Here is a 19,063-nt window from a genome sequence, read left to right as displayed (position 1 = left end):
GGCATTGGTTGCGACTGTCTGCCCCCCCAGTGGGGGACAGACTGACATTTCACAAGCCTGTGAAAGTCAGAAAAGGGGAATACATTTGGGGGTAGCGATGGAGCAGGAAACCTGCCCTCAGCCTTCCCCAAATGCAACCAGGGGCTTTTGCGTGGCCCTAGCCCCCTGACAGGGTTCGGACAAAAGCAATAATGAGCCCCTGTATTCCTTTAACGGAATTCCTTGCAGCAGCAGCAGCATTAGAGGAGCAGGTACAGCCAATCCATGCCCCTCAACCAACCAAACCATAAACCAACGCCTAACTGCAACCTTACAAGTTGTGACGATTTGCTACGCAGTAGGCAAAAACCAAATGGCCCCAGCCAATCAGCCAGATGGACAAAATTCCTACTGGGCTCCTGCCCCAAGAGCAGATGACCCCATGACAGGCATAGCAAGGTCAAAGCAAACAACCCTAATTATAGGGAGGGGGGACGGGCAATCCGATGCACGGAGCGAAAAGAGGAAGCTCTACGCCTCGTGCAGGGAGTTTTAACATTCCTGGCTGTCAATCATCAAATGGCAACATTAACATCTTCCCAACAACAAGGGAAGCCCAATCACAACAGTGGACAAAGATCAATTAGCCTGTCCCACAACTTTGGAGTGTCCTGTCGGCCCCCACCGCGACATGTGCTCTCCATGAAGGAGAACATGCTTTCTTGGAGTGAATATTTTGAGTAATTTCTGTTACGTAACGGGCAGATGGAAAATTGGAAGTGCCTTTCTCTTTCTTCTTTCTTTTCTTCTTTTTATATTCTTTCCTGGCTCCCAGCCCCCTTTTGTTTTCCTTGGTGTCCTCAGCTATGGGCCATGATTGGGACCCAAGAATTACGCACACATTAAAGTGATGGATTGTTGGTGAAGGACTCGGAGTAAGAGGCCGGGAAGGGAGAGATCGAGAGAACAAAGGAAAGCATCCAGGCACTGGCACCAACTCTTGGGGGCCAGGGCACCCACAAAACATTGTTGTGGGTGCTCAGCACCTGCACCGCAATGCCTCTGACATGACTTCCAGGTCCTTACGAAGCACCAGAAGTCATGTCATGTCAAGGCTCTGCCAAGGCATCAAAATTGGAAAAATAGGAAGTTCCAAGCTGCCATTTTGACTGACGCAACTTGTCAGAGAACAGTTCTTGTTGGCCAGCAAGGAGGGGGGGGGGAAATAGTTAGAAGATGGAACATTTTAAATATTTTTTGGGAGGGATAAGAAAGCTGAAGAAAACACTCCTCTGTATAATTTACTTTACACACACACACACACACACACAGAGAGAGAGAGAGAGAGAGAGAGAGAGAGAGAGAGAGCTGGTAATATGTCTGTGATTAATCAAAGTATGAAATTTATATTTTCTGCTCCTCCACATTGATTTCCACAGATATTTTTTCATATTAATATAGATGGCTATTTGTTTTTTGAGTATCTATAGATATGAATTTATTTTTAAAATAAGAAAGTTTATTTAAAGGTATGCTTTTTTATCTCCCTCTTTTCTTTTCCCCTTTTCTTTTTCTTAGCTAAGTATTTATTATTATATACTTCCAAGTAGTGATGTATGGAACTGAGAGCTGGACCATAAAGAAGGCTGATCACCAAAGAATTGATGCTTTTGAATTCTGGTGCTGGAGGAGACTCTTGAGAGTCCCGTGGACTGCAAGAAGATCAAACCTCTCCATTCTGAAGGAAATCAGCCCTGAGTGCTCACTGGAAGGACAGATCCTGAAGCTGAGGCTCCAATACTTTGGCCACCTCATGAGAAGAGAAGACTCCCTGGAAAAGACCCTGATGTTGGGAAAGATGGAGGGCACAAAGAGAAAGGGACGACAGAGAAGGAGATGGTTGGACAGTGTTCTCGAAGCGACCAGCATGAGTTTGACCAAACTGTGGGAGGCAGTGGAAGACAGGAGTGACAGCAAAGAAGAATCAGGAGAAGGGGCACAACTGCTTCCTTGCACCTATTTAACCCATCCTTCCTGGTCCTTTAGCGATCAGCAAAAGTTGCATTTGACCCCTGACTATGAGTTGTTTCTCTGAATGAATAACTAGTCAGGGTGCCCTGGAGAGAGATCCTGTACTCATGTTGAATAAGAGGCGAATGGTATTTCTAGAGGAATATAACATACTTTCCCCACACTCCATGTAAACCCTTCAGGGTGCAAGAGAGACGGCCCCCAATACTCCAATTTTAATTGGGACAAAATTAGGTTTAAGACCTTGGACACCTTCGTATGAGAAACTGGAGGTGGAGTTTTAAAAACAAAGACACACATGTTATCAGAATGCAGAACAAGCTTTATTGAAAAGGTCAAAGAAAAAGAAAGGGTAGTTGTACAATAGGCAAAAAAAGCTGCATATTGTAGAAGGTTCTTGGTCTTCTCGACTTCATAATACAGAGGGGGGAATTAAGAGAGTTCAACTTCAGCAGCGGTTTGCTTGGATGCAGGTCTTCTAAACCTTGGCGATTGAATCGGTATCAAGTTCCCTGGATATCAGTTCAGGATATGCTTCTTAGGTTTAATTGGCCTAAGAACAGATGCTACCACGACGCCCGAACTTCCTTCCAAGGAGTGCTCCCCTCCCATAGCCCAAACCATAGCCCCAGCCCCCAGAGCTTCCAAGGAGGCCAGACCCATAGCCCCACCCACCATAGCCATAGCCTCCTACGATTCCAGAACCACTAACAGCACATGGAGTGTTGCCTCCAACAGACAGAGGCTCACAGCTGGCAGAGAGGATGGGCCCTGGGATGGTCAGGACACTGGGAGGTGGCTGGATGACGACCTCTGCTGGTGGGATCTGGTTGACGCATGAAGGGATGACTCCATCCAGGACACCGAGATTGGCTGCTCTTTCAGCACCTCCATAGCCGTAGCCGAGACCTCCATAGCCGTAGCCGAGACCTCCATTGCCGTAGCCAAGACCTCCGTATCCGTAGCCAAGACCTCCGCGTCTACCAAGAGCTGCAGATCCAAATCCAACTGTGGGGGTGGAAGCACAGGATGGCACGGCACAGGATGGGCCACAGTTAGCCATGGCTGAAGATGAATCTAAAAAATAAAATTGCATGTGTACAGCTGGAAACTCTGGCAGCATGAAGATAAATTCAGCAATGCAAATAATATTTTGATGGATGTAATAATGGAAAACCGATTGGTATAGTTTTTGTAAGATATGCAGGGATATAAGAAATGTAAAATGAACCATAGAAAGAGAAGAAGGGAAGTGTCAGGCTTCAGGGAATCTGATCCCTCTCCCTCGCGGCAGGCTGCCAGCAATAAGTGTTAAAAACAATACAGCATTAAATATTAAAAACTTCCCTAAACAGGGCTGCCTTCAGACGTCTTTTAAAGATAAGATAGCTACTTATTTCCTTCACATATGAAGGGAGGGCGTTCTGCAGGGCGGGCGCCACTACCGAGAAGGCCCTCTGTCTGGTTCCCTGTAACCTCACTTCTCAACATGAGGGAACTGCCAGAAGGCCCTCGGCGCTGGATCTCAATGTCCAGGCTGAACGATGGGGGTATTTTATTCAATGTTCACAGAGAGAGGCTTACAAATGTTGCTTCTTAGAGTAATGATGTTGCTCCGAGTGAAAACCCCACTCCCTCCGTCTCTTCTATTATACATCTTCCCTATGGTGGCTTCTCTATGCCTTTTGCCTCTGAGCTCTCTGCTCTCCTACTTTCAATGCCTGCCAGGTTCTGGGAGAGAGAAGGGTCTGGAATGCATTCTAAAGACACTCAGTCTGCCAGCTGTCTCTCCCCTCGTGCTTCTTCTTGTTCCTGCTCCTTTCCCGATATTTCCCAGCTTCTCCCCTCTGCAGCCTCTGAGCTATGGCCTCCCGCAAACCACTGTTGTAATTCTATACTGTCTCCCTCTTCTTTGGAAGCTTCAGGAGGAAATAACCCAGAGATGCATTTTAAATAAAAGGACACATGTAAAAACATGCTGATTCTGGACCATCCGTGGGCTGGATTTAGATGGTGATTGGGCCGGATCCAGCCCCTGGGCTTGGGTTTGCCCTCCCATGGTCTACACTGATTGCTGATGACTCTCCTGGGTTCCAGACAGGGGACATTACTGGCCCCACCTGGAGATGTAGGGGACTGATCCTGGGACCTTGTGCATGCCAAGTATGGGCTGTATCACTAAGGAATGATCCCCTTTCTTGGCATTTTAACCCACAACATCTGGAAGGTGCTATGTTGGCTACCCCAGTACTGATGTTCTGAAATATAAGAAAATGATGAGATAACCCAGTAAGGTTCTTTTAAGAAAAGGCATGTTTTATCAACAATGCTATCAACATGTATCTTGAACATACTGCACCACAGTATACCATTCTCTAGCAAGTTGGGGATGAGCTTTAAAAAAATAAGACAGCCCTGCTCCTGCCAACCTAGCAGTTCGAAAGCACGTCAAAGTGCAAGTAGATAAATAGGTATCGCTCCAGCAGGAAGGTAAATGGCGTTTCCATGTGTTGCTCTGGTTTGCCAGAAGTGGCTTAGTCATGCTGGCCACATGACCCAGAAGCTGTATGCCGGCTCCCTCGACCAATAAGGCGAGATGAGCGCTGCAACCCCAGAGTCGGTCACGACTGGACCTAACGGTCAGGGGTCCCTTTACCTTTAAGCACAACACATTCAGGTTTACTTCTGAGTGAAATGCAGAGTTTTGTGCTGTAAAAGACAGAAGTGTATATGTTTGTCTAAATATCATTTAGGAAGGAAGGAAGAAGATAGAGAGCTGGTGGCACCTTCCAGCTTTCCTTAAAGGTAAAGGTAAAGGTACCCCTGCCCGTATGGGCCAGTCTTGCCAGACTCTAGGGTTGTGCGCTCATCTCACTCTATAGGCCGGGAGCCAGCGCTGTCCGCAGACACTTCCAGGTCACGTGGCCAGCGTGACAAGCTGCATCTGGTGAGCCAGCGCAGCACACGGAACGCCGTTTACCTTCCCGCTGGTAAGCGGTCCCTATTTATCTACTTGCACCCGGAGGTGCTTTCGAACTGCTAGGTTGGCAGGTCCAGCTTTCCTTAAAAATGCTTAATTAGAGTTTCTTCTAGCAATATCATATTAAATGCACTTACAAAGTATGAAGCTGGAAAATCCATCTAGTCTTAATTTGATGTGATTTTTTTTGATAAATTCAGAAACATTCGCCCCAAAAAATGAACTTACCTGCTTCTTTGAGAAGATGGAACGAAGACAAGAGAGTCAGATGAAGCTGTTGGAGGAACTGGGAGAATTTTCCGTTTTTATACAGTTCTGTCAACCACTCCTGTGACCAAGAGACCGCCTCTTTCCAACTAACATTTTATTTAGTTGTCAACAATTTCATGTGCAAAATACTTTACTAAGCACAAAAGAGGGAGGTCACAAAATTAAGTGGTTGCAATAATGCAACACAAATAGTCTTGACACCGGTTTGTTCCCCTCTCCCTTCCTTTTAATTTTACTGACCTCAAGTCAAATTGCTCTAGTTTATCTGCTGTTTTAAATCGGAAACACCCAGAGGGAGGAGATGGAGATCATCAAAGCTCTTTCATCAGTGTAGGGAACTCTAGGACATGATCAAAGCTTTCTGCTTACACCTTCTGAGACATCTCCGGTATCAGATGAAATCAGTGTCCTTGAATGCCTTGAGCACATCAGAAAAGTCCTGCTGGATGAGGTCAAAGGCCCATCTAATTCAGCATCTTGCATACACAGTGCAGAGCCTCAGTGGGGAACTCACAATTGAGACCTGAGAGCGCCAATGCCACTTGGAAGAGAACAATAGTGAGAAAGAGCTATGGTCCCTATGTTGACCACTACATCTGGTTGACCACTGCAGGAAAGAGGATGCTGGACAACATGGGCCTTTGGTTTGATCCAGCTTCAGGGCTCATTATATGTTATGTTCTTCACTGGTCCTAGGAGGTCAGAGATGTTTCCTTCAGCCTGGCAAAAATCTAGAGTTAATCTGGAGTGGTCTTCTGGGTGGCAGAGGTGGGAGGGGGCTGTCCCAACTTCAATAGAAGATGGTGTCTGTGGTTAAAAAAACCCCACACCAACCAAAAATATGTTAAGCATCTAAACCAGATATATAAAATCAGTACCAAGTTGAAACCAAAAAGAAAACACTACTTTTTTTCTTTTTAAACAGGCAGCTTAGAAAGGCAATTAAAACTTGCATATTGGGAAGCCTAGAAAACGTATGAAATGTATTCAAAATCTGTAGTTTAGAACATGCTAAATTATGAGCGACAAGCCACACACAAACATAGCTGAAATTATGATGGGTTGCATCCAATAAACTCATTCTCAGGAAAGTTCCATCAAAATGCATGGTGTTGACTGATTTGTCCCTTGCTTTTTTCTTCTTCTTTTATAAAGTAATAAGCATAAATAAATAAGAATAAAAATGTGCACCCCACCACTGATACCATCCCATTGTAACTATCCAGCCTTCCAAAATTTCAACACCTCTTATGATGGTTTGACCCTTTTCCGTTTTAACAGTACAAGTTCTACAAACACTCTCCATATCTCCTCAAAAATAATTTCCCTTGCATATTTCCCATCTTACCTCAATGGCACATAAATTTATCTTTTAACAGCTATATCCCACACCTCTTTATGCCATTATTCCATTTTATATTCTGCTTGCCCCTTCCACTTCTTATCTATAATAATTCATGCAGCTGTCAATAAATTTGTGAGCAAGTCCTTCATAGCCAGCAAACCTGCCACTCCATTGTAAATTGATAATCATGCTACCGCTAGACTTTCGGTCAGCTGTAGCCCAGTGATTTCTGTTATCTCCTTAAATAACCTTTGCCAAAAAAATGTGTACATATTTACACTCCCACCACATGTGAACATAATTCCCTGTTTCCTGGCATCCCCTGTCCATTGCTTTCAATAGGTCTAACATGGGCTAGTTGAAAATAACCTTAGCATTTCAGTAAGTGGAGATAGATGGCTACCAACAGATCTCAACTGATCACCATGAAGGCGATCTGCCCACCTGATCTTGCATATTGATGTAACAGTGGATAGGATTTCCTTTGCTGATCTCAAAGATGGATGGAAACAGGAAGCTATCGAAGGATTTTTTAAACATCATTATTAAATTTTACCCTTGCATTGTGTTAGCCACATTGACATTACAAGTTACAGGAGGGCTAGAAATTCAGGAAACCAGGAGCTGCTAATATTACAAGTGAATTTAATATGTGATCCCTGACTGGTTGGGACATAGGTGTCTCCTATCATCCCTGCCTACATTATCCTTTTATTTCTTCAATCATTTTATTTGGTAGGTGGGCTTCAAATAATTGTGATTTTTTTGCTAACGCTTCAAAATCATTTTCGCTTTATTGGGTACACTTATTCATACATGTGTATATGACATCCTTGCATCAGTGAAGGTTAGAGCATTAGGAAGATTCTGTTCTCAAAGTGGTCAACCAATAGGAATCCCATAAGAAGGACAGGAACTCAATGTCCCATTCCCCAATTCTGATTCCCAACAACTGGTATTCAGAGGCATGCTACCTCTGACATTGGAGGCAGAGAACCCTGGCTATGTGCTGAGAACGGAATGATAATCTTGGATATGGAAGTCAAGTAGGCTGCTGATAAAATCTCCAACCATTCCAGCCACTTTAATTCTCTTCAAAGCCATAGCACCTGTTGATCTGTCCGAAATGAACATACAAAGGCATCTTTACATTTTCTTAATTTTTTTTTATTAACTCCTTTGGTGGAAGAATGAGAATGCAAAGATCAAAAGGGTGAGGATGGGAAAGAAGCTTTGTGGGGAGCAGAGGAAATGCGAAGTCTTTTGCCCCATTTTTCTTTCTTATTAAAACAATTAGAGGGCATGATGTAATTCATAAATTGCTTGCTAATTAAAGCCTCAGGGAAAGGGGGTGTATCCCAGCTAGCTGTGGGGCCATCAGGGGATACAGTCAAAAGAGTATAAAAGGGCTCCCTGGGCTGAGATAGTCCAACAGCTTTCCTTGACTTGATCTCCTTCTCTCCATTTCTACTCCTCACAGACTTTGGTAAGTCAAATGTGTGCATTTATGTTATGATCTTGTCTTTACGTGCTTTTTTTTTTTTTGCACTGCTTAGAGGGTTCAGCTGGACGCTGGTGGCACTTTGGGTTAAACCACAGAGCCTAGGACTTGCTGATCAGAAGGTTGGCAGTTCGAATCCCCGCAATGGGGTGAGCTCCCGTTGCTCGGTCCCTGCTCCTGCCAACCTAGCAGTTCGAAAGCACGTCAAAGTGCAAGTAGATAAATAGGTACCGCTCCAGCGGGAAGGTAAACTGCGTTTCCATGCGCTGCTCTGGTTTGCTAGAAGCGGCTTTGTCATGCTGGCCACATGACCCGGAAGCTGTACGCTGGCTCCCTTGGCCAATAAAGCGAGATGAGTCCCGCAACCCCAGAATCGGTCACGACTGGACCAAATGGTCAGGGGTCCCTTTACCTTTATGCTGCTCTTCCATCAGGAATCCTCCATACTCCATTTTCTTGGCTGACTTATTTTCTATGTATTTCTTCTGAACACAAATGTTTTAGGAAGTTGCCTTGCACCGAGACCAGAGTGTTCATCCATCCAGCACTGTAATGTTTGACTGGCTGCAATTCTCCAGGGCTTCAAGGAAGGTTTTTCTTCCAAACCTTACCTGGAGATACTGGGGAGTGAAGTCAGGACCTTCTGCATGCAAAGAAGATGCTCTAACAATTCACTATAGCCCTCTCCACCCCCATCGTTCTGCCTGGACACTGAGGTCCAGCTCTGAGGGCCTTCTGGCGGTTCCCTCATTGCAAGAAGTGAGGTTACAGGGAACCAGACAGAGGGCCTTCTCGGTAGTGGCGCCTGCCCTGCAGAATGCCCTCCCTTCATATGTGAAGGAAATAAGTAGCTATCTTATCTTAAAAGACGTCTGAAGGCAGCCCTGTTTAGGGAAGTTTTTAATATTTAATGCTGTATTTTTAACACTTGATTGGGAGCTGCCTAGAGTGGCTGGGGAAACTCAGCCAGATGCGTGGGGTATAAATAATAATAAATTATTATTATTATTATTATTATTATTATTATTATTATTATTATTATTATACATCTTATAGCATTCTTTTAAAACTAGACATTTTTGTTTTCCTGGTGAGAGAGTCTTATTCTATCACAAGTTGTGCAAATCCAGCTTTCCTCATTGTAAAGTACAAATTTAGCATTCATGACTCTCCATGCATTGGGCTTGAGACACAAGACAGCATTCCACGGAATGTTTTTCATATTTCCCCAGCAATGTAACCTTAGCAAAAATTCAGTCAGGAAGATAAATAACAGAAGTCAGCATAAGGGAAGTACAGTATTTATTGCATAGGCTAATATACATTTGTTCTTCATGGAAGATTTGGCAGATGAAGAAAGTAATAATATAGGAAGCTGCCTTACAATTCATCCATGTAGTTCAGTATTGTCCTCTCTGATCGTCTGAGGCTCTCCAGGGTTCATTCATTCCTAGCCCAACCTGCAGATTCTAGGGATCGAATGCAAAACATATGTTCTGCCAGTGAGTAATGGCCCTTCCTCTAGGAAAGAAAAAAAGTTTCCTGCATTCATTGTTCCATCTAAAGGTCTGGTTTAAATAGAAACTTAGGGAGTTGCTTTTTACCAAGACAGACCATTGGACCTCCTAGTTCAGTATTGTCCTCACTGACTGGAAACTATTCTCCAGAGTTTCAGATAGATGACATTCTCAGACATTCCTGGAGCTGCCAGTATTTGGATTTGGGACCCACAATGAAGAGAAGGGCTGTGGTGAAAGAAAGAGAAGACAATAAAGAATCCAAGCATTAGGGCATAGTGTTAGAGCTGTCAAAGGCAGCTGATTCAAATGTCCCCTGCATTCCCCATTGAAGTGGCATTCCACATGTTCATTTTGTCCCATGGTCTTCTTGGTTTCAGACTCACCTCTACACAACAATGGCTGACTGTGGTCCATCCTGTGCTGTCCCATCCTGTGCTTCCACTCCCACTGTTGGGTTTGGATCAGCAAGAGGTCTTGGCTATGGGTATGGAGGTCTTGGCTACGGATACGGAGGTCTCGGCTATGGCTACGGAGGTCTCGGCTATGGTTATGGAGGTGCTGAAAGAGCAACCAACCTCGGAGTCCTGGCAGGAGTTGCCCCATCATGCGTCAACCAGATCCCACCAGCAGAGGTTGTGATCCAGCCACCTCCTGCCGTCCTGACCATCCCAGGACCCATCCTCTCTGCCAGTTGTGAGCCTGTGTCTGTCGGAGGCAACACCCCATGTGCCGCTGGTGGTTATGGATCCGGATTTGGCAGCGGATTTGGCAGAGGGCTCTATGGTGGTGCAGGTCTTCTGGGGTCTAGCTCTGGTGGTTTGGGGGGCCGTGGCCATTATGGGTTTGTGGGGCGTAGAGGCAGCATCTGCTATACCCCATGCTAAGCTCTCACGGTCTGTCAACAAGGAGGAAAGAAAAAGAGATCTGCGGTGGACTATTTCGGTCTGATTTTAGATATGCTGAGCACCCAGACTCCCTAGGCAATCCCAATGGGAGCTGGGAGAGTGTCCTGCATCCCTTGAAATCAGGCCCATCTAGAACATGCAGCTGTTTCCCGTTTAATTTTATCTCACTTTCCCCTGCTAGTTACTATGATATTTATTTGCCTATGTCTCTTTGAAACACACCAATTCGCATTGGGAAGAAAAGCACAAGATCCATTCCCTATCTCTATGAAATTAGCATGCAAGTGTAAATATGTGTAATTGGGACTTAATGTAAAGGAAGGTGGAAAGAATGTTCTATACATGTAGAACACCCTACTCTTCCTCCAGCCTGAAAAATAATTCTAAAGGAGAAGCTGTTCACTGGAGTGTGTTCTTTTTTGCTTTATTGGCTTACAGTATGCTTAGTATTCACTTGAATACTTTTACTGTTTGAAATTCCCAATAAAACTTTTTCTGCATCATAGCACTGGCTTTCTGGTTTTCCCTTTATGTGGCAGCACAATCCTATACACATCTACCAAGAAATAAGTTCCTTTCAATACAGTTCAATGCAACTTACTCAAAAGTAAGTCGGTTCAGGGTCACAACCTTAAGAACATAACACATATCCTCTTGGACTGGTTCAAGCATCCACCACCCTGTTAACAGTGCAGCAAGTATTTCCAGAACTTGCCACCTAGATATCATCAGAAGCCTTGAATGTTGGAGGAGGTGAAAGAGATATCACGGGGGTACTTAACAACAGAGAATATTGATAAGGCTAAGAAGCAAAAATCCAGAGAGAGGTATCACTGTTGTTTTAAGATGGTCTGCTCAGCAATAGGGGGAAACATCTCTTCTCATGAGGTGGCCATACATACATGGCATAATATGACAATGACCTATCCCCCAGAACAGCATATAAATCAACAGCAGTTTTCATGACGCATGAAGGAAGATAATGACATGATAAAATTCAAAACAGTAACTATTAATTACGTAAAGGTAAATGTAACCTGACCATGGTGGGTGGGGCTATGGGGATGGCCTCCTTGGAAGCTCTTGGGGCTATAGTCTGAGAAGGGGTGGGCTCTTTGGAAGGAGGGCTCTGCAGGGGCATCGTGGCAGTGTGTGCTTTTAGGCCTATTGAACTTGTGAAGAAAATCTGTGTGGTGATGATTTGAATGACCCTGAATGCCTATCCATTATTGAGCGTCTCACCTTGGAGTCTGGAAAATCTGAATTTCTGGGACCGTCATCTAAGCCAACAGCATTTACACGAGTCTCTGCCATCTTTCCTTTCTCCTGCTTTCCCACTATGTGTCCCGAAAGCCTCCAGACCAAGAAGAAGTTGAAAGCCACATTGTATACTGTGTGCCTTTGCCTTGTTCCTGTCCTGCTTCTTTTACAATTGCCTGCTTGACACTTTTCATATTTCCATTAAAGTTCATTCTGAATCAACTCTCTTGGTTTGGCACCCGGACCAACAGACATACTTGCTGGGACTGGTGGGTACTATATGTAGTTGTTCAATAGCTGGAGGACCACAGCTTTCACATCCTTTGTCTACCATGGTCCCAATTACAGCACAGCCCTAACCAAATCAGTCTAAGTTCTATTGAATTCAATGGGGCTTACTGCCAGGTAAGCAGGGTTAGGATTGCAGCCTCAGGCAAGTAAGATGGAGGTTGGGTAGGTGGTCCCAGGCTTGACCAGTTCTCACACAGGCCACAGTACACTTTCATATATTCCAAAGTTGCATCCCTAGAAAGCCAAACACAAACATCCCGTCTCTTTGTTCCAAGTGTTAGAATTACTAACTTGCAATGCTAAAGCAATAACTCCCAAAGTGAGTGGAATCACCCCAAGGGAGGCAGTGGGGTAATCCAAGGAGGTGCTAAAAGGCAAGCAGGTAGCAGAGGGGCATTGGAGATGTAATTACCAGGTTGTAAAAAGCTGGTATCCCTAGATCAAGTTCATAAATGTTGTTGAATTAATTAAACTAAATAGTTTTAATAGGATTTTGAAAGGCTGTTGTCTTGCCAAAGGCAAGGTGGTTCTTTTAAAATGAGATTCAGAAGCAATGCAAACTACACAAGTGAGTGAGAAGATTAAAAGATTTTGTTCTAAAACAGCAAGCACGCACTTCAATCTGCCACTTGGAAGCCCTCAAGAAGCGGCGAAGTGACTCTTCCAAGTAGCCTCAGTTTGCACGGCTCTGCGGCCAATCAGTCCATGCATGAGCTACAAAAAAAAAACCTCTGCCCAAACCATCCGATTTTATAGATAGCCACCCCCTCCCAATGCCTAACTTCCTCAAAACAATGTTCAACATCAAAGAAGGTACCCAGCATTATCCTCCCAACTGATTAAGGCATTTGGGGAGGGGTCACCTCCTCCCAACATTTTTAGGACATTAAATACTGTTCTCACACCATCAAAAAACTTAACAAGAGTGAGGGAGGGGGAAGGAACAGAGGCAGGAATGGCTCCATGTCAGATCACTACCTCCTCAATACATTTTGTCTTCCAGATGCATTTTCCATATAGCTATGTAATTAATTGGGACGCGGGTGGCGCTGTGGGTTAAACCACAGAGCCTAGGACTTGCTGATCAGAAGGTCGGCAGTTTGAATCCCCATGATGGGGTGAGCTCCCGTTGCTCGGTCCCTGCTCCTGCCACCCTAGCAGTTCGAAAGCACATCAAAGTGCAAGTAGATAAATAGGTACCGCTCTGGCGGGAAGGTAAACGGCGTTTCGTGCGCTGCTCTGGTTCGCCAGCAGCGGCTTAGTCATGCTGGCCACATGACCCGGAAGCTTTACGCTGGCTCCCTCGGCCAATAAAGTGAGATGAGTGCCGCAACACCAGAGTCGGTCACGACTGGACCTAATGGTCAGGTTATATTTACCTTTACGTAATTAATAGTTACTGTTTTGAATTTTATCATGTCATTATCTTCCTTCATGTGTCATGAAAACTGCTGTTGATTCATATGCTGTTGTGGGGGATAGGTCATTGTCTTATTATGTATGGCCACCTCATGAGAAGAGAAGACTCCCTGGAAAAGACCCTGATGTTGGGAAAGTTTGAGGGCACAAGGAGAAGAGGACGACAGAGGACGAGATGGTGGGACAGTGTTTTCGAAGCTACCAACATGAGTCTGACCAAGCTGCGGGAGGCAGTGGGAGACAGGAGTGCCTGGCGTGCTCTGGTCCATGAGGTCACGAAGAGTCGGACACGACTAAACGACTAAACAACAACAATGCATTCTAACACTGTGACACCAAATGGCGCTGTGGAGTCCTGTTTTTGCCAACCCAATTTCTCATGCAAAGTTTGCAACACATTTCACGGAAACGCTTCTTTGATGTGTCTAGATCCAGCCTAAGTTAAGTGTGAGTGGCACTGTTCTGCAGTGGTTCCTGTCCTACTTAGGCTTCCAGTAGCTGATGCTTGGGGAGTGCTCTTTGGCTCTGTGAGGTCCATGAAGGGTTTGATTTTATGCCTCATGCTGTTTCATATCCACATGAAACTGCTGAGGGGGTTACCTGGAGTTTTGGAGTATGTCATCAGCTGCCCTCCAGCCCCTGCCCGCCTCCTCCAGCCACGCCGGCAGCGCTGTCCTCCCCCCAACAAAGGTCAACAATGGGGGTGGGTGCCAGGGGGAGCCTTTCACCACGACGCCGAATATGCTAAATGCTGATGACACACAGCTCTACTTCTCTTTTATATCTCAAGGCTTGTCAGTGGATGTGCTGGGCAGTTTTCTTCCTTGGTAATGGACTGGATGAGAGCCAACAAACTGAAGCTCAGTCCAGATAAGACTGAGGTACAGTTAGTGGGTGGTCCGTAGACTGGATAGATGGGAGGTGGCCTGCTCTTGATGAGGTTACATAGCCCCCGAAGGAACAGACACGTAGCTTGGAGGGTCCTTCTGGTTCCACTGCTGTCACTTGAGGTTCTGTTGGCCTTGGTGGCATGGAGTGCCTTCCATAAGATTAGGCTGGTGACCCAGCTGTGCATCTATCTGAACAATGATAGCCTAACACAGTGATGCCCAAACCTGGCCCTCCAGCTGTTTTGGGACTACAACTCCTATGATTCCTAGCTAACAGAACCAGTGGTCAGGGATGATGGGAATGGTAGTCCCAAACCTGGAGGGCCAAGTTTGGCCATCATTGGCCTAACCTCTGTTGCCTTTACCACTAGGTGAGATTTCTGCAATGCATTGTATGTGAAGCTGCCTCTGAAAACAGTTCAGAAGCATCGGCTGGTGCAGAATTTGGTGGCTGGGTTGCTCACTGGGGCAGGACAGTTTGAGCATATAACACCAATCCTTGCCTGACTCCACAGGCTGCTAATTAGTTTCCTGACCCAATAAAGCCTTAAATGGCTTAGGACTGCAATATCTCAAGGACCACCTCTGCCCATATGAACTGACCCAGTCCATGTGATCACCATTTGAGACCCTTCTTCAGGTACCTCCTCCATGAGAGGTCTGAAGGACAGCAACAAGAAAATGGTCATTCTCTTTTGTGGTTCTCTGTTTTTGGACTGCTCTCCCCAAGGAGGTTCAATAGATGCCTTCATTACAGATCTTTAAGTGCCAGGCAAGAACATTCCTCTTCTCTCAGGCCTTTGGCAGCCTTCCTAGCATCTAAGACACCAGAGGTACTAGAACAATTGGTTAAATCCTTTGAGACTAAAAAAAACCAGCGGTCAATTTTTATAGTTATTTGGTATCAGTAAATCAATTTGTTCTACAGAATCTAAGAAATGAATGGAATGTTCAGTAAATGTTCCTCAAATCCAAATTTGAAGTTTCTTCCAACTGCTGGGCAGACCATCTTAAAACAACAGTGATACCTCTCTCTGGATTTATTGGTTCTATGCCTTATCAATATTCTCTGTTGTTAAGTACCCCCGTGAAATCTCCTGCACCTCCTCCAACATTCAAGGCTTCTGATGATATCTAGGTGGCAAGTTCTGGAAATACTTGCTGCACTGTTAACAGGGTGGTGGATGCTTGAACCAGTCCAAGAGGATATGTGTTGTGTTCTTAAGGTTGTGACCCTGAACCTACTTACTTTTGAGTAAGTTGCACTAAACTGTATTGAAAGGAACTTATTTCTTGATACATATGTATAGCATTGTGCTGCCACATAAAAGGAAAACCAGAAAGCCATTGCTATGATGCAGAAAAAGTTTTATTGGGAATTTCAAACAGTAAAAGTATTCAAGTGAATACTAGGCATACTGGAAGACAATAAAGCAAAAAAGAACACATTCCAGTGAACAGCTTCTCCTTTAGAATTATTTTTTCAGGCTGGAAGAAGAGTAGGGTGTTCTACATGTATAGAACATTCTTCCCACCTTCCTTTACATTAAGTCCCAATTACACATATTTACACTTGCATGCTAATTTCATAGAGTTAGGGAATGGATCTTGTGCTTTTCTTCCCAATGCAAATTGGTGTGTTTCAAAGAGACATAGGCAAATAAATATCATAGTAACTAGCAGGGGAAAGTGAGATAAAATTAAACTGGAAACAGCTGCATGTTCTAGATGGGCCTGATTACAAGGGATGCAGAACACTCTCCCAGCTCCCATTGGGATTGCCTAGAGAGTTTGGGTGCTCAGCATATCTAAAATCAGACCAAAATAGTCCACCACAGATCTCTTTTTCTTTCCTCCTTGTTGACAGACTGTGAGAGCTTAGCATGGGGTATAGCAGATGCTGCCTCTACGCCCCACAAACCCATAATGGCCACGGCGCCCCAAACCACCAGAGCTAGACCCCAGAAGACCTGCACCACCATAGAGCCCTCTGCCATATCCACCACCAAATCCGCTGCCAAATCCGGATCCATAACCACCAGCAGCACATGGGGTGTTGCCTCCAACAGCCACGGGCTCACAACTGGCAGAGAGGATGGGTCCTGGGATGGTCACGATGGCGGCAGGTGGCTGGATGACGACCTCTGCTGGTGGGATCTGGTTGACGCATGAAGGCTGGACTCCAGAAAGAATACCAAGACTGGCAGAAGGGACGCCGGATCCAACCAGGGCACCGGAGCCATAGCCATAGCCAGAACCATAGCCAAATCCACCGCCAAATCCGCCACCAAGGCCACCGCCAAGACCACCGCCAAGACTACCGGCTGATCCAAAGCCAACGACTGGGGTGGAAGCACAAGATGGGACGGCGCAGGAAGGTCCACAGTTAGCCATGGTTGAGTCTGGAAAGACATAGGCAGGCACATATTATAGCCAAGAAACATTGTAATTCACAACAGCAATGAAAACCATGGATTGCATCCAACTACCAATCTGAGTAGACATGTCCATTGATTAAATAGGTCTACCTGGAAAAAACATTGAATACATGGAACATGGAATACACCCTATGTATTCTCAGTGGCACAGTATATCAAGCAAGGGATAGACCAGAACATGTAATGAGCAACTTTATTTCCCAACTTCTTAGATCAAAAGCTGGTGTTGCCAGTCTTTTGAGGCCAGTAGGGACATTTTATTCTTGACAATAGTTCTCATGGAGGGATGGGAGAAGTGACCTATCAGAAATTGACTGCCGTATCTGAAGAACCAGGAAAAGGGGCAGGGACGTAATTTTAGTTCGGTAACACCTGTGGACTACCAAGGTTGAAACACTGTGGACTCAAGGTTGAAACACAAGGTTGAAACGCAGGGAGTTCTGAGCTAGGTGATCTAATGGCCAATCCCATGATTGTTATGCTCTGCCTCACCAGTTACAAGCATCACGCTTCTGAATACCAGCTGCTGGAAACTTCAGAAGGGGAGAGTGCCATTGCATGTGGATCTTACAGATGGGCTTTCAACAGGCCTCTGATTGGCCTGTGTGAGAAAAGGATGCTGAACTACATGGGCCATTTGCCTGGTCCAAGAGCAGCTCCCAATACTGCTATTTAGATGAGGATCTTGGAAGAAATCTCTACCCCTTCACACACAGAATTACATCTCTGTTTCCAAAGAGAGAAGAAATACTAAATCAGTTTTAGGTTTATATCATAGGTAGACTCTCCAAGCATATAGGGTAAAACATGTTGAGAATGTGGCATTCTAAATCCCCAGCTAACTGTTGAAAGACGTTGGAAATTCAAAAGAGCTAGATATGTGTGTGGAAGTCTAAGAGATATACTTCAAAGGAACTAGGTAGCACAAATACACCATGGAGATTTAGTATAAATGTGTATTAGTATTTTAAAACTCTAATGCTGAACTAGATGGGCCATTTGCCTGATGCAACAGGCTCTTCTTAAAGCTTGCAACATATACAAGGTTCAGACTATTTACTGAGGTGTTTCAGTGAGGATAGTGGCGAAAACACAGCAAAGAATGGAGTTACATGCTATGCAAAAGCTTCATTAAGATGTATTAACTGGCCTCAGGAGATCATTGGCAATACCCCTACAATAGTCTAGGGTAGGAATGGAACCTAAGAAGATGCCCCTGGTCCAGATGATCTACCATTGAGCTATAGCCCTCACTGAGGTTTCAGAAAGGGTGGCATTCCCATCACTACCTGGAGATGCCAGGGATTGAATTGGGAATCTTCTGCCAGCACAGCAGCTACTCTGTCCCAGAGCTACAGCCCTTCCCTTAAGGATGACTTACTTACCTGTCTCTTGGAGGAGCTGGAGATGAATGAGAAGGTTTGTCAGGTGAAGCTGTAGAGAGAACCTGGGATGGCATGAGCTTTTATACCATTTTTCCAGGAGCAGTGTCAGTTAGGAAACGCCCCACGACGCTCAGAGGCTTTAATCAGCGGCAAACAAATTTCTTTTTATGCGTCATGAGATCTCGTTAATGCTATTACTCACATCATGCACGGGAAATAATTAACAACTTGTCAGTGGATTCCCCCCCCCCCCGCCTTCCAGAATGGCTTGTGGGCATTTCTGGTCCTTTTTTTTCCTCCCCCCCCCCATCACCTGATCCTCCTGGCGAATGCTATGAAACAATTATGTATCTTCATGAATCAACATTGGTGTCCCACCATTCCAGGTGTCATAGTTCAGTGGCAGAGCACCTGTTCTGCATGCAAAAGGTTGCCAGGTTCAATCCCTGGCATCTCCAGGTAGGGATGGGAATGTCCATTCTGTCTTTTTTAAAAATATTTTTTTTATTGGGGATTTCAACAGACTTCCCTCAGCTCCTCTCTCTGGTTTCTCAGCACATGTTATCCTCTGCATGTTATAAAATTGTAAAGATCCTCAATTTATCTATCTGTATGTTACCAATAAATAATTTGTGAGTGTTTATTTAAAACCTGCCAAGGAGTCCAGTTCATTTTGTTGTTTCTTTAAATACTTCATAAAAGGTTCCCATTCATCTTTAAAGTCACAGTTATCCTTGTCACATAGTTTATGTGTCAGTTTCGCCAATTCCACATAGCCCATCAATTTCTCTTGCCACAGTTCTTTAGGCAGGATTTCCTCATTTTTCCATCCTTGTGCTATTAAGACTC

The 19,063-nt window shown here is 44.9% G+C and overlaps 1 protein-coding gene and 1 long non-coding RNA gene across 2 annotated transcripts; both read right to left on the bottom strand.

Moving 5' to 3' along the window:
• Positions 1–2,311: 2,311 nt before the first annotated feature.
• On the bottom strand, positions 2,312–5,314 carry LOC309358658 (uncharacterized protein). The gene is made up of 2 exons (XM_081892034.1): positions 5,219–5,314; positions 2,312–3,087 (listed from the first exon to the last, which is right to left on the bottom strand). The coding sequence occupies exon 2, from the start codon at positions 3,071–3,073 to the stop codon at positions 2,564–2,566; it is 510 nt and encodes a 169-aa protein (XP_081748160.1). The 5' UTR covers positions 3,074–3,087; positions 5,219–5,314; the 3' UTR covers positions 2,312–2,563.
• Positions 5,315–15,742: 10,428 nt separating this feature from the next.
• Positions 15,743–18,343, bottom strand: LOC309358335. Its single transcript, XR_014163460.1, has 2 exons — positions 18,215–18,343; positions 15,743–16,793 (listed from the first exon to the last, which is right to left on the bottom strand). It is a non-coding gene; the product is annotated as an uncharacterized lncRNA (long non-coding RNA).
• Between the last annotated feature and the right edge of the window lie 720 nt (positions 18,344–19,063).

This window comes from Podarcis melisellensis (assembly GCF_964234715.1).
Source record: "Podarcis melisellensis genome assembly, chromosome: 16".
NCBI lineage: Eukaryota > Metazoa > Chordata > Lepidosauria > Squamata > Lacertidae > Podarcis > Podarcis melisellensis.
The sequence above is the reverse complement of the archived record's forward strand: the minus strand, read 5'-3'. Positions and strand labels throughout refer to the sequence as shown.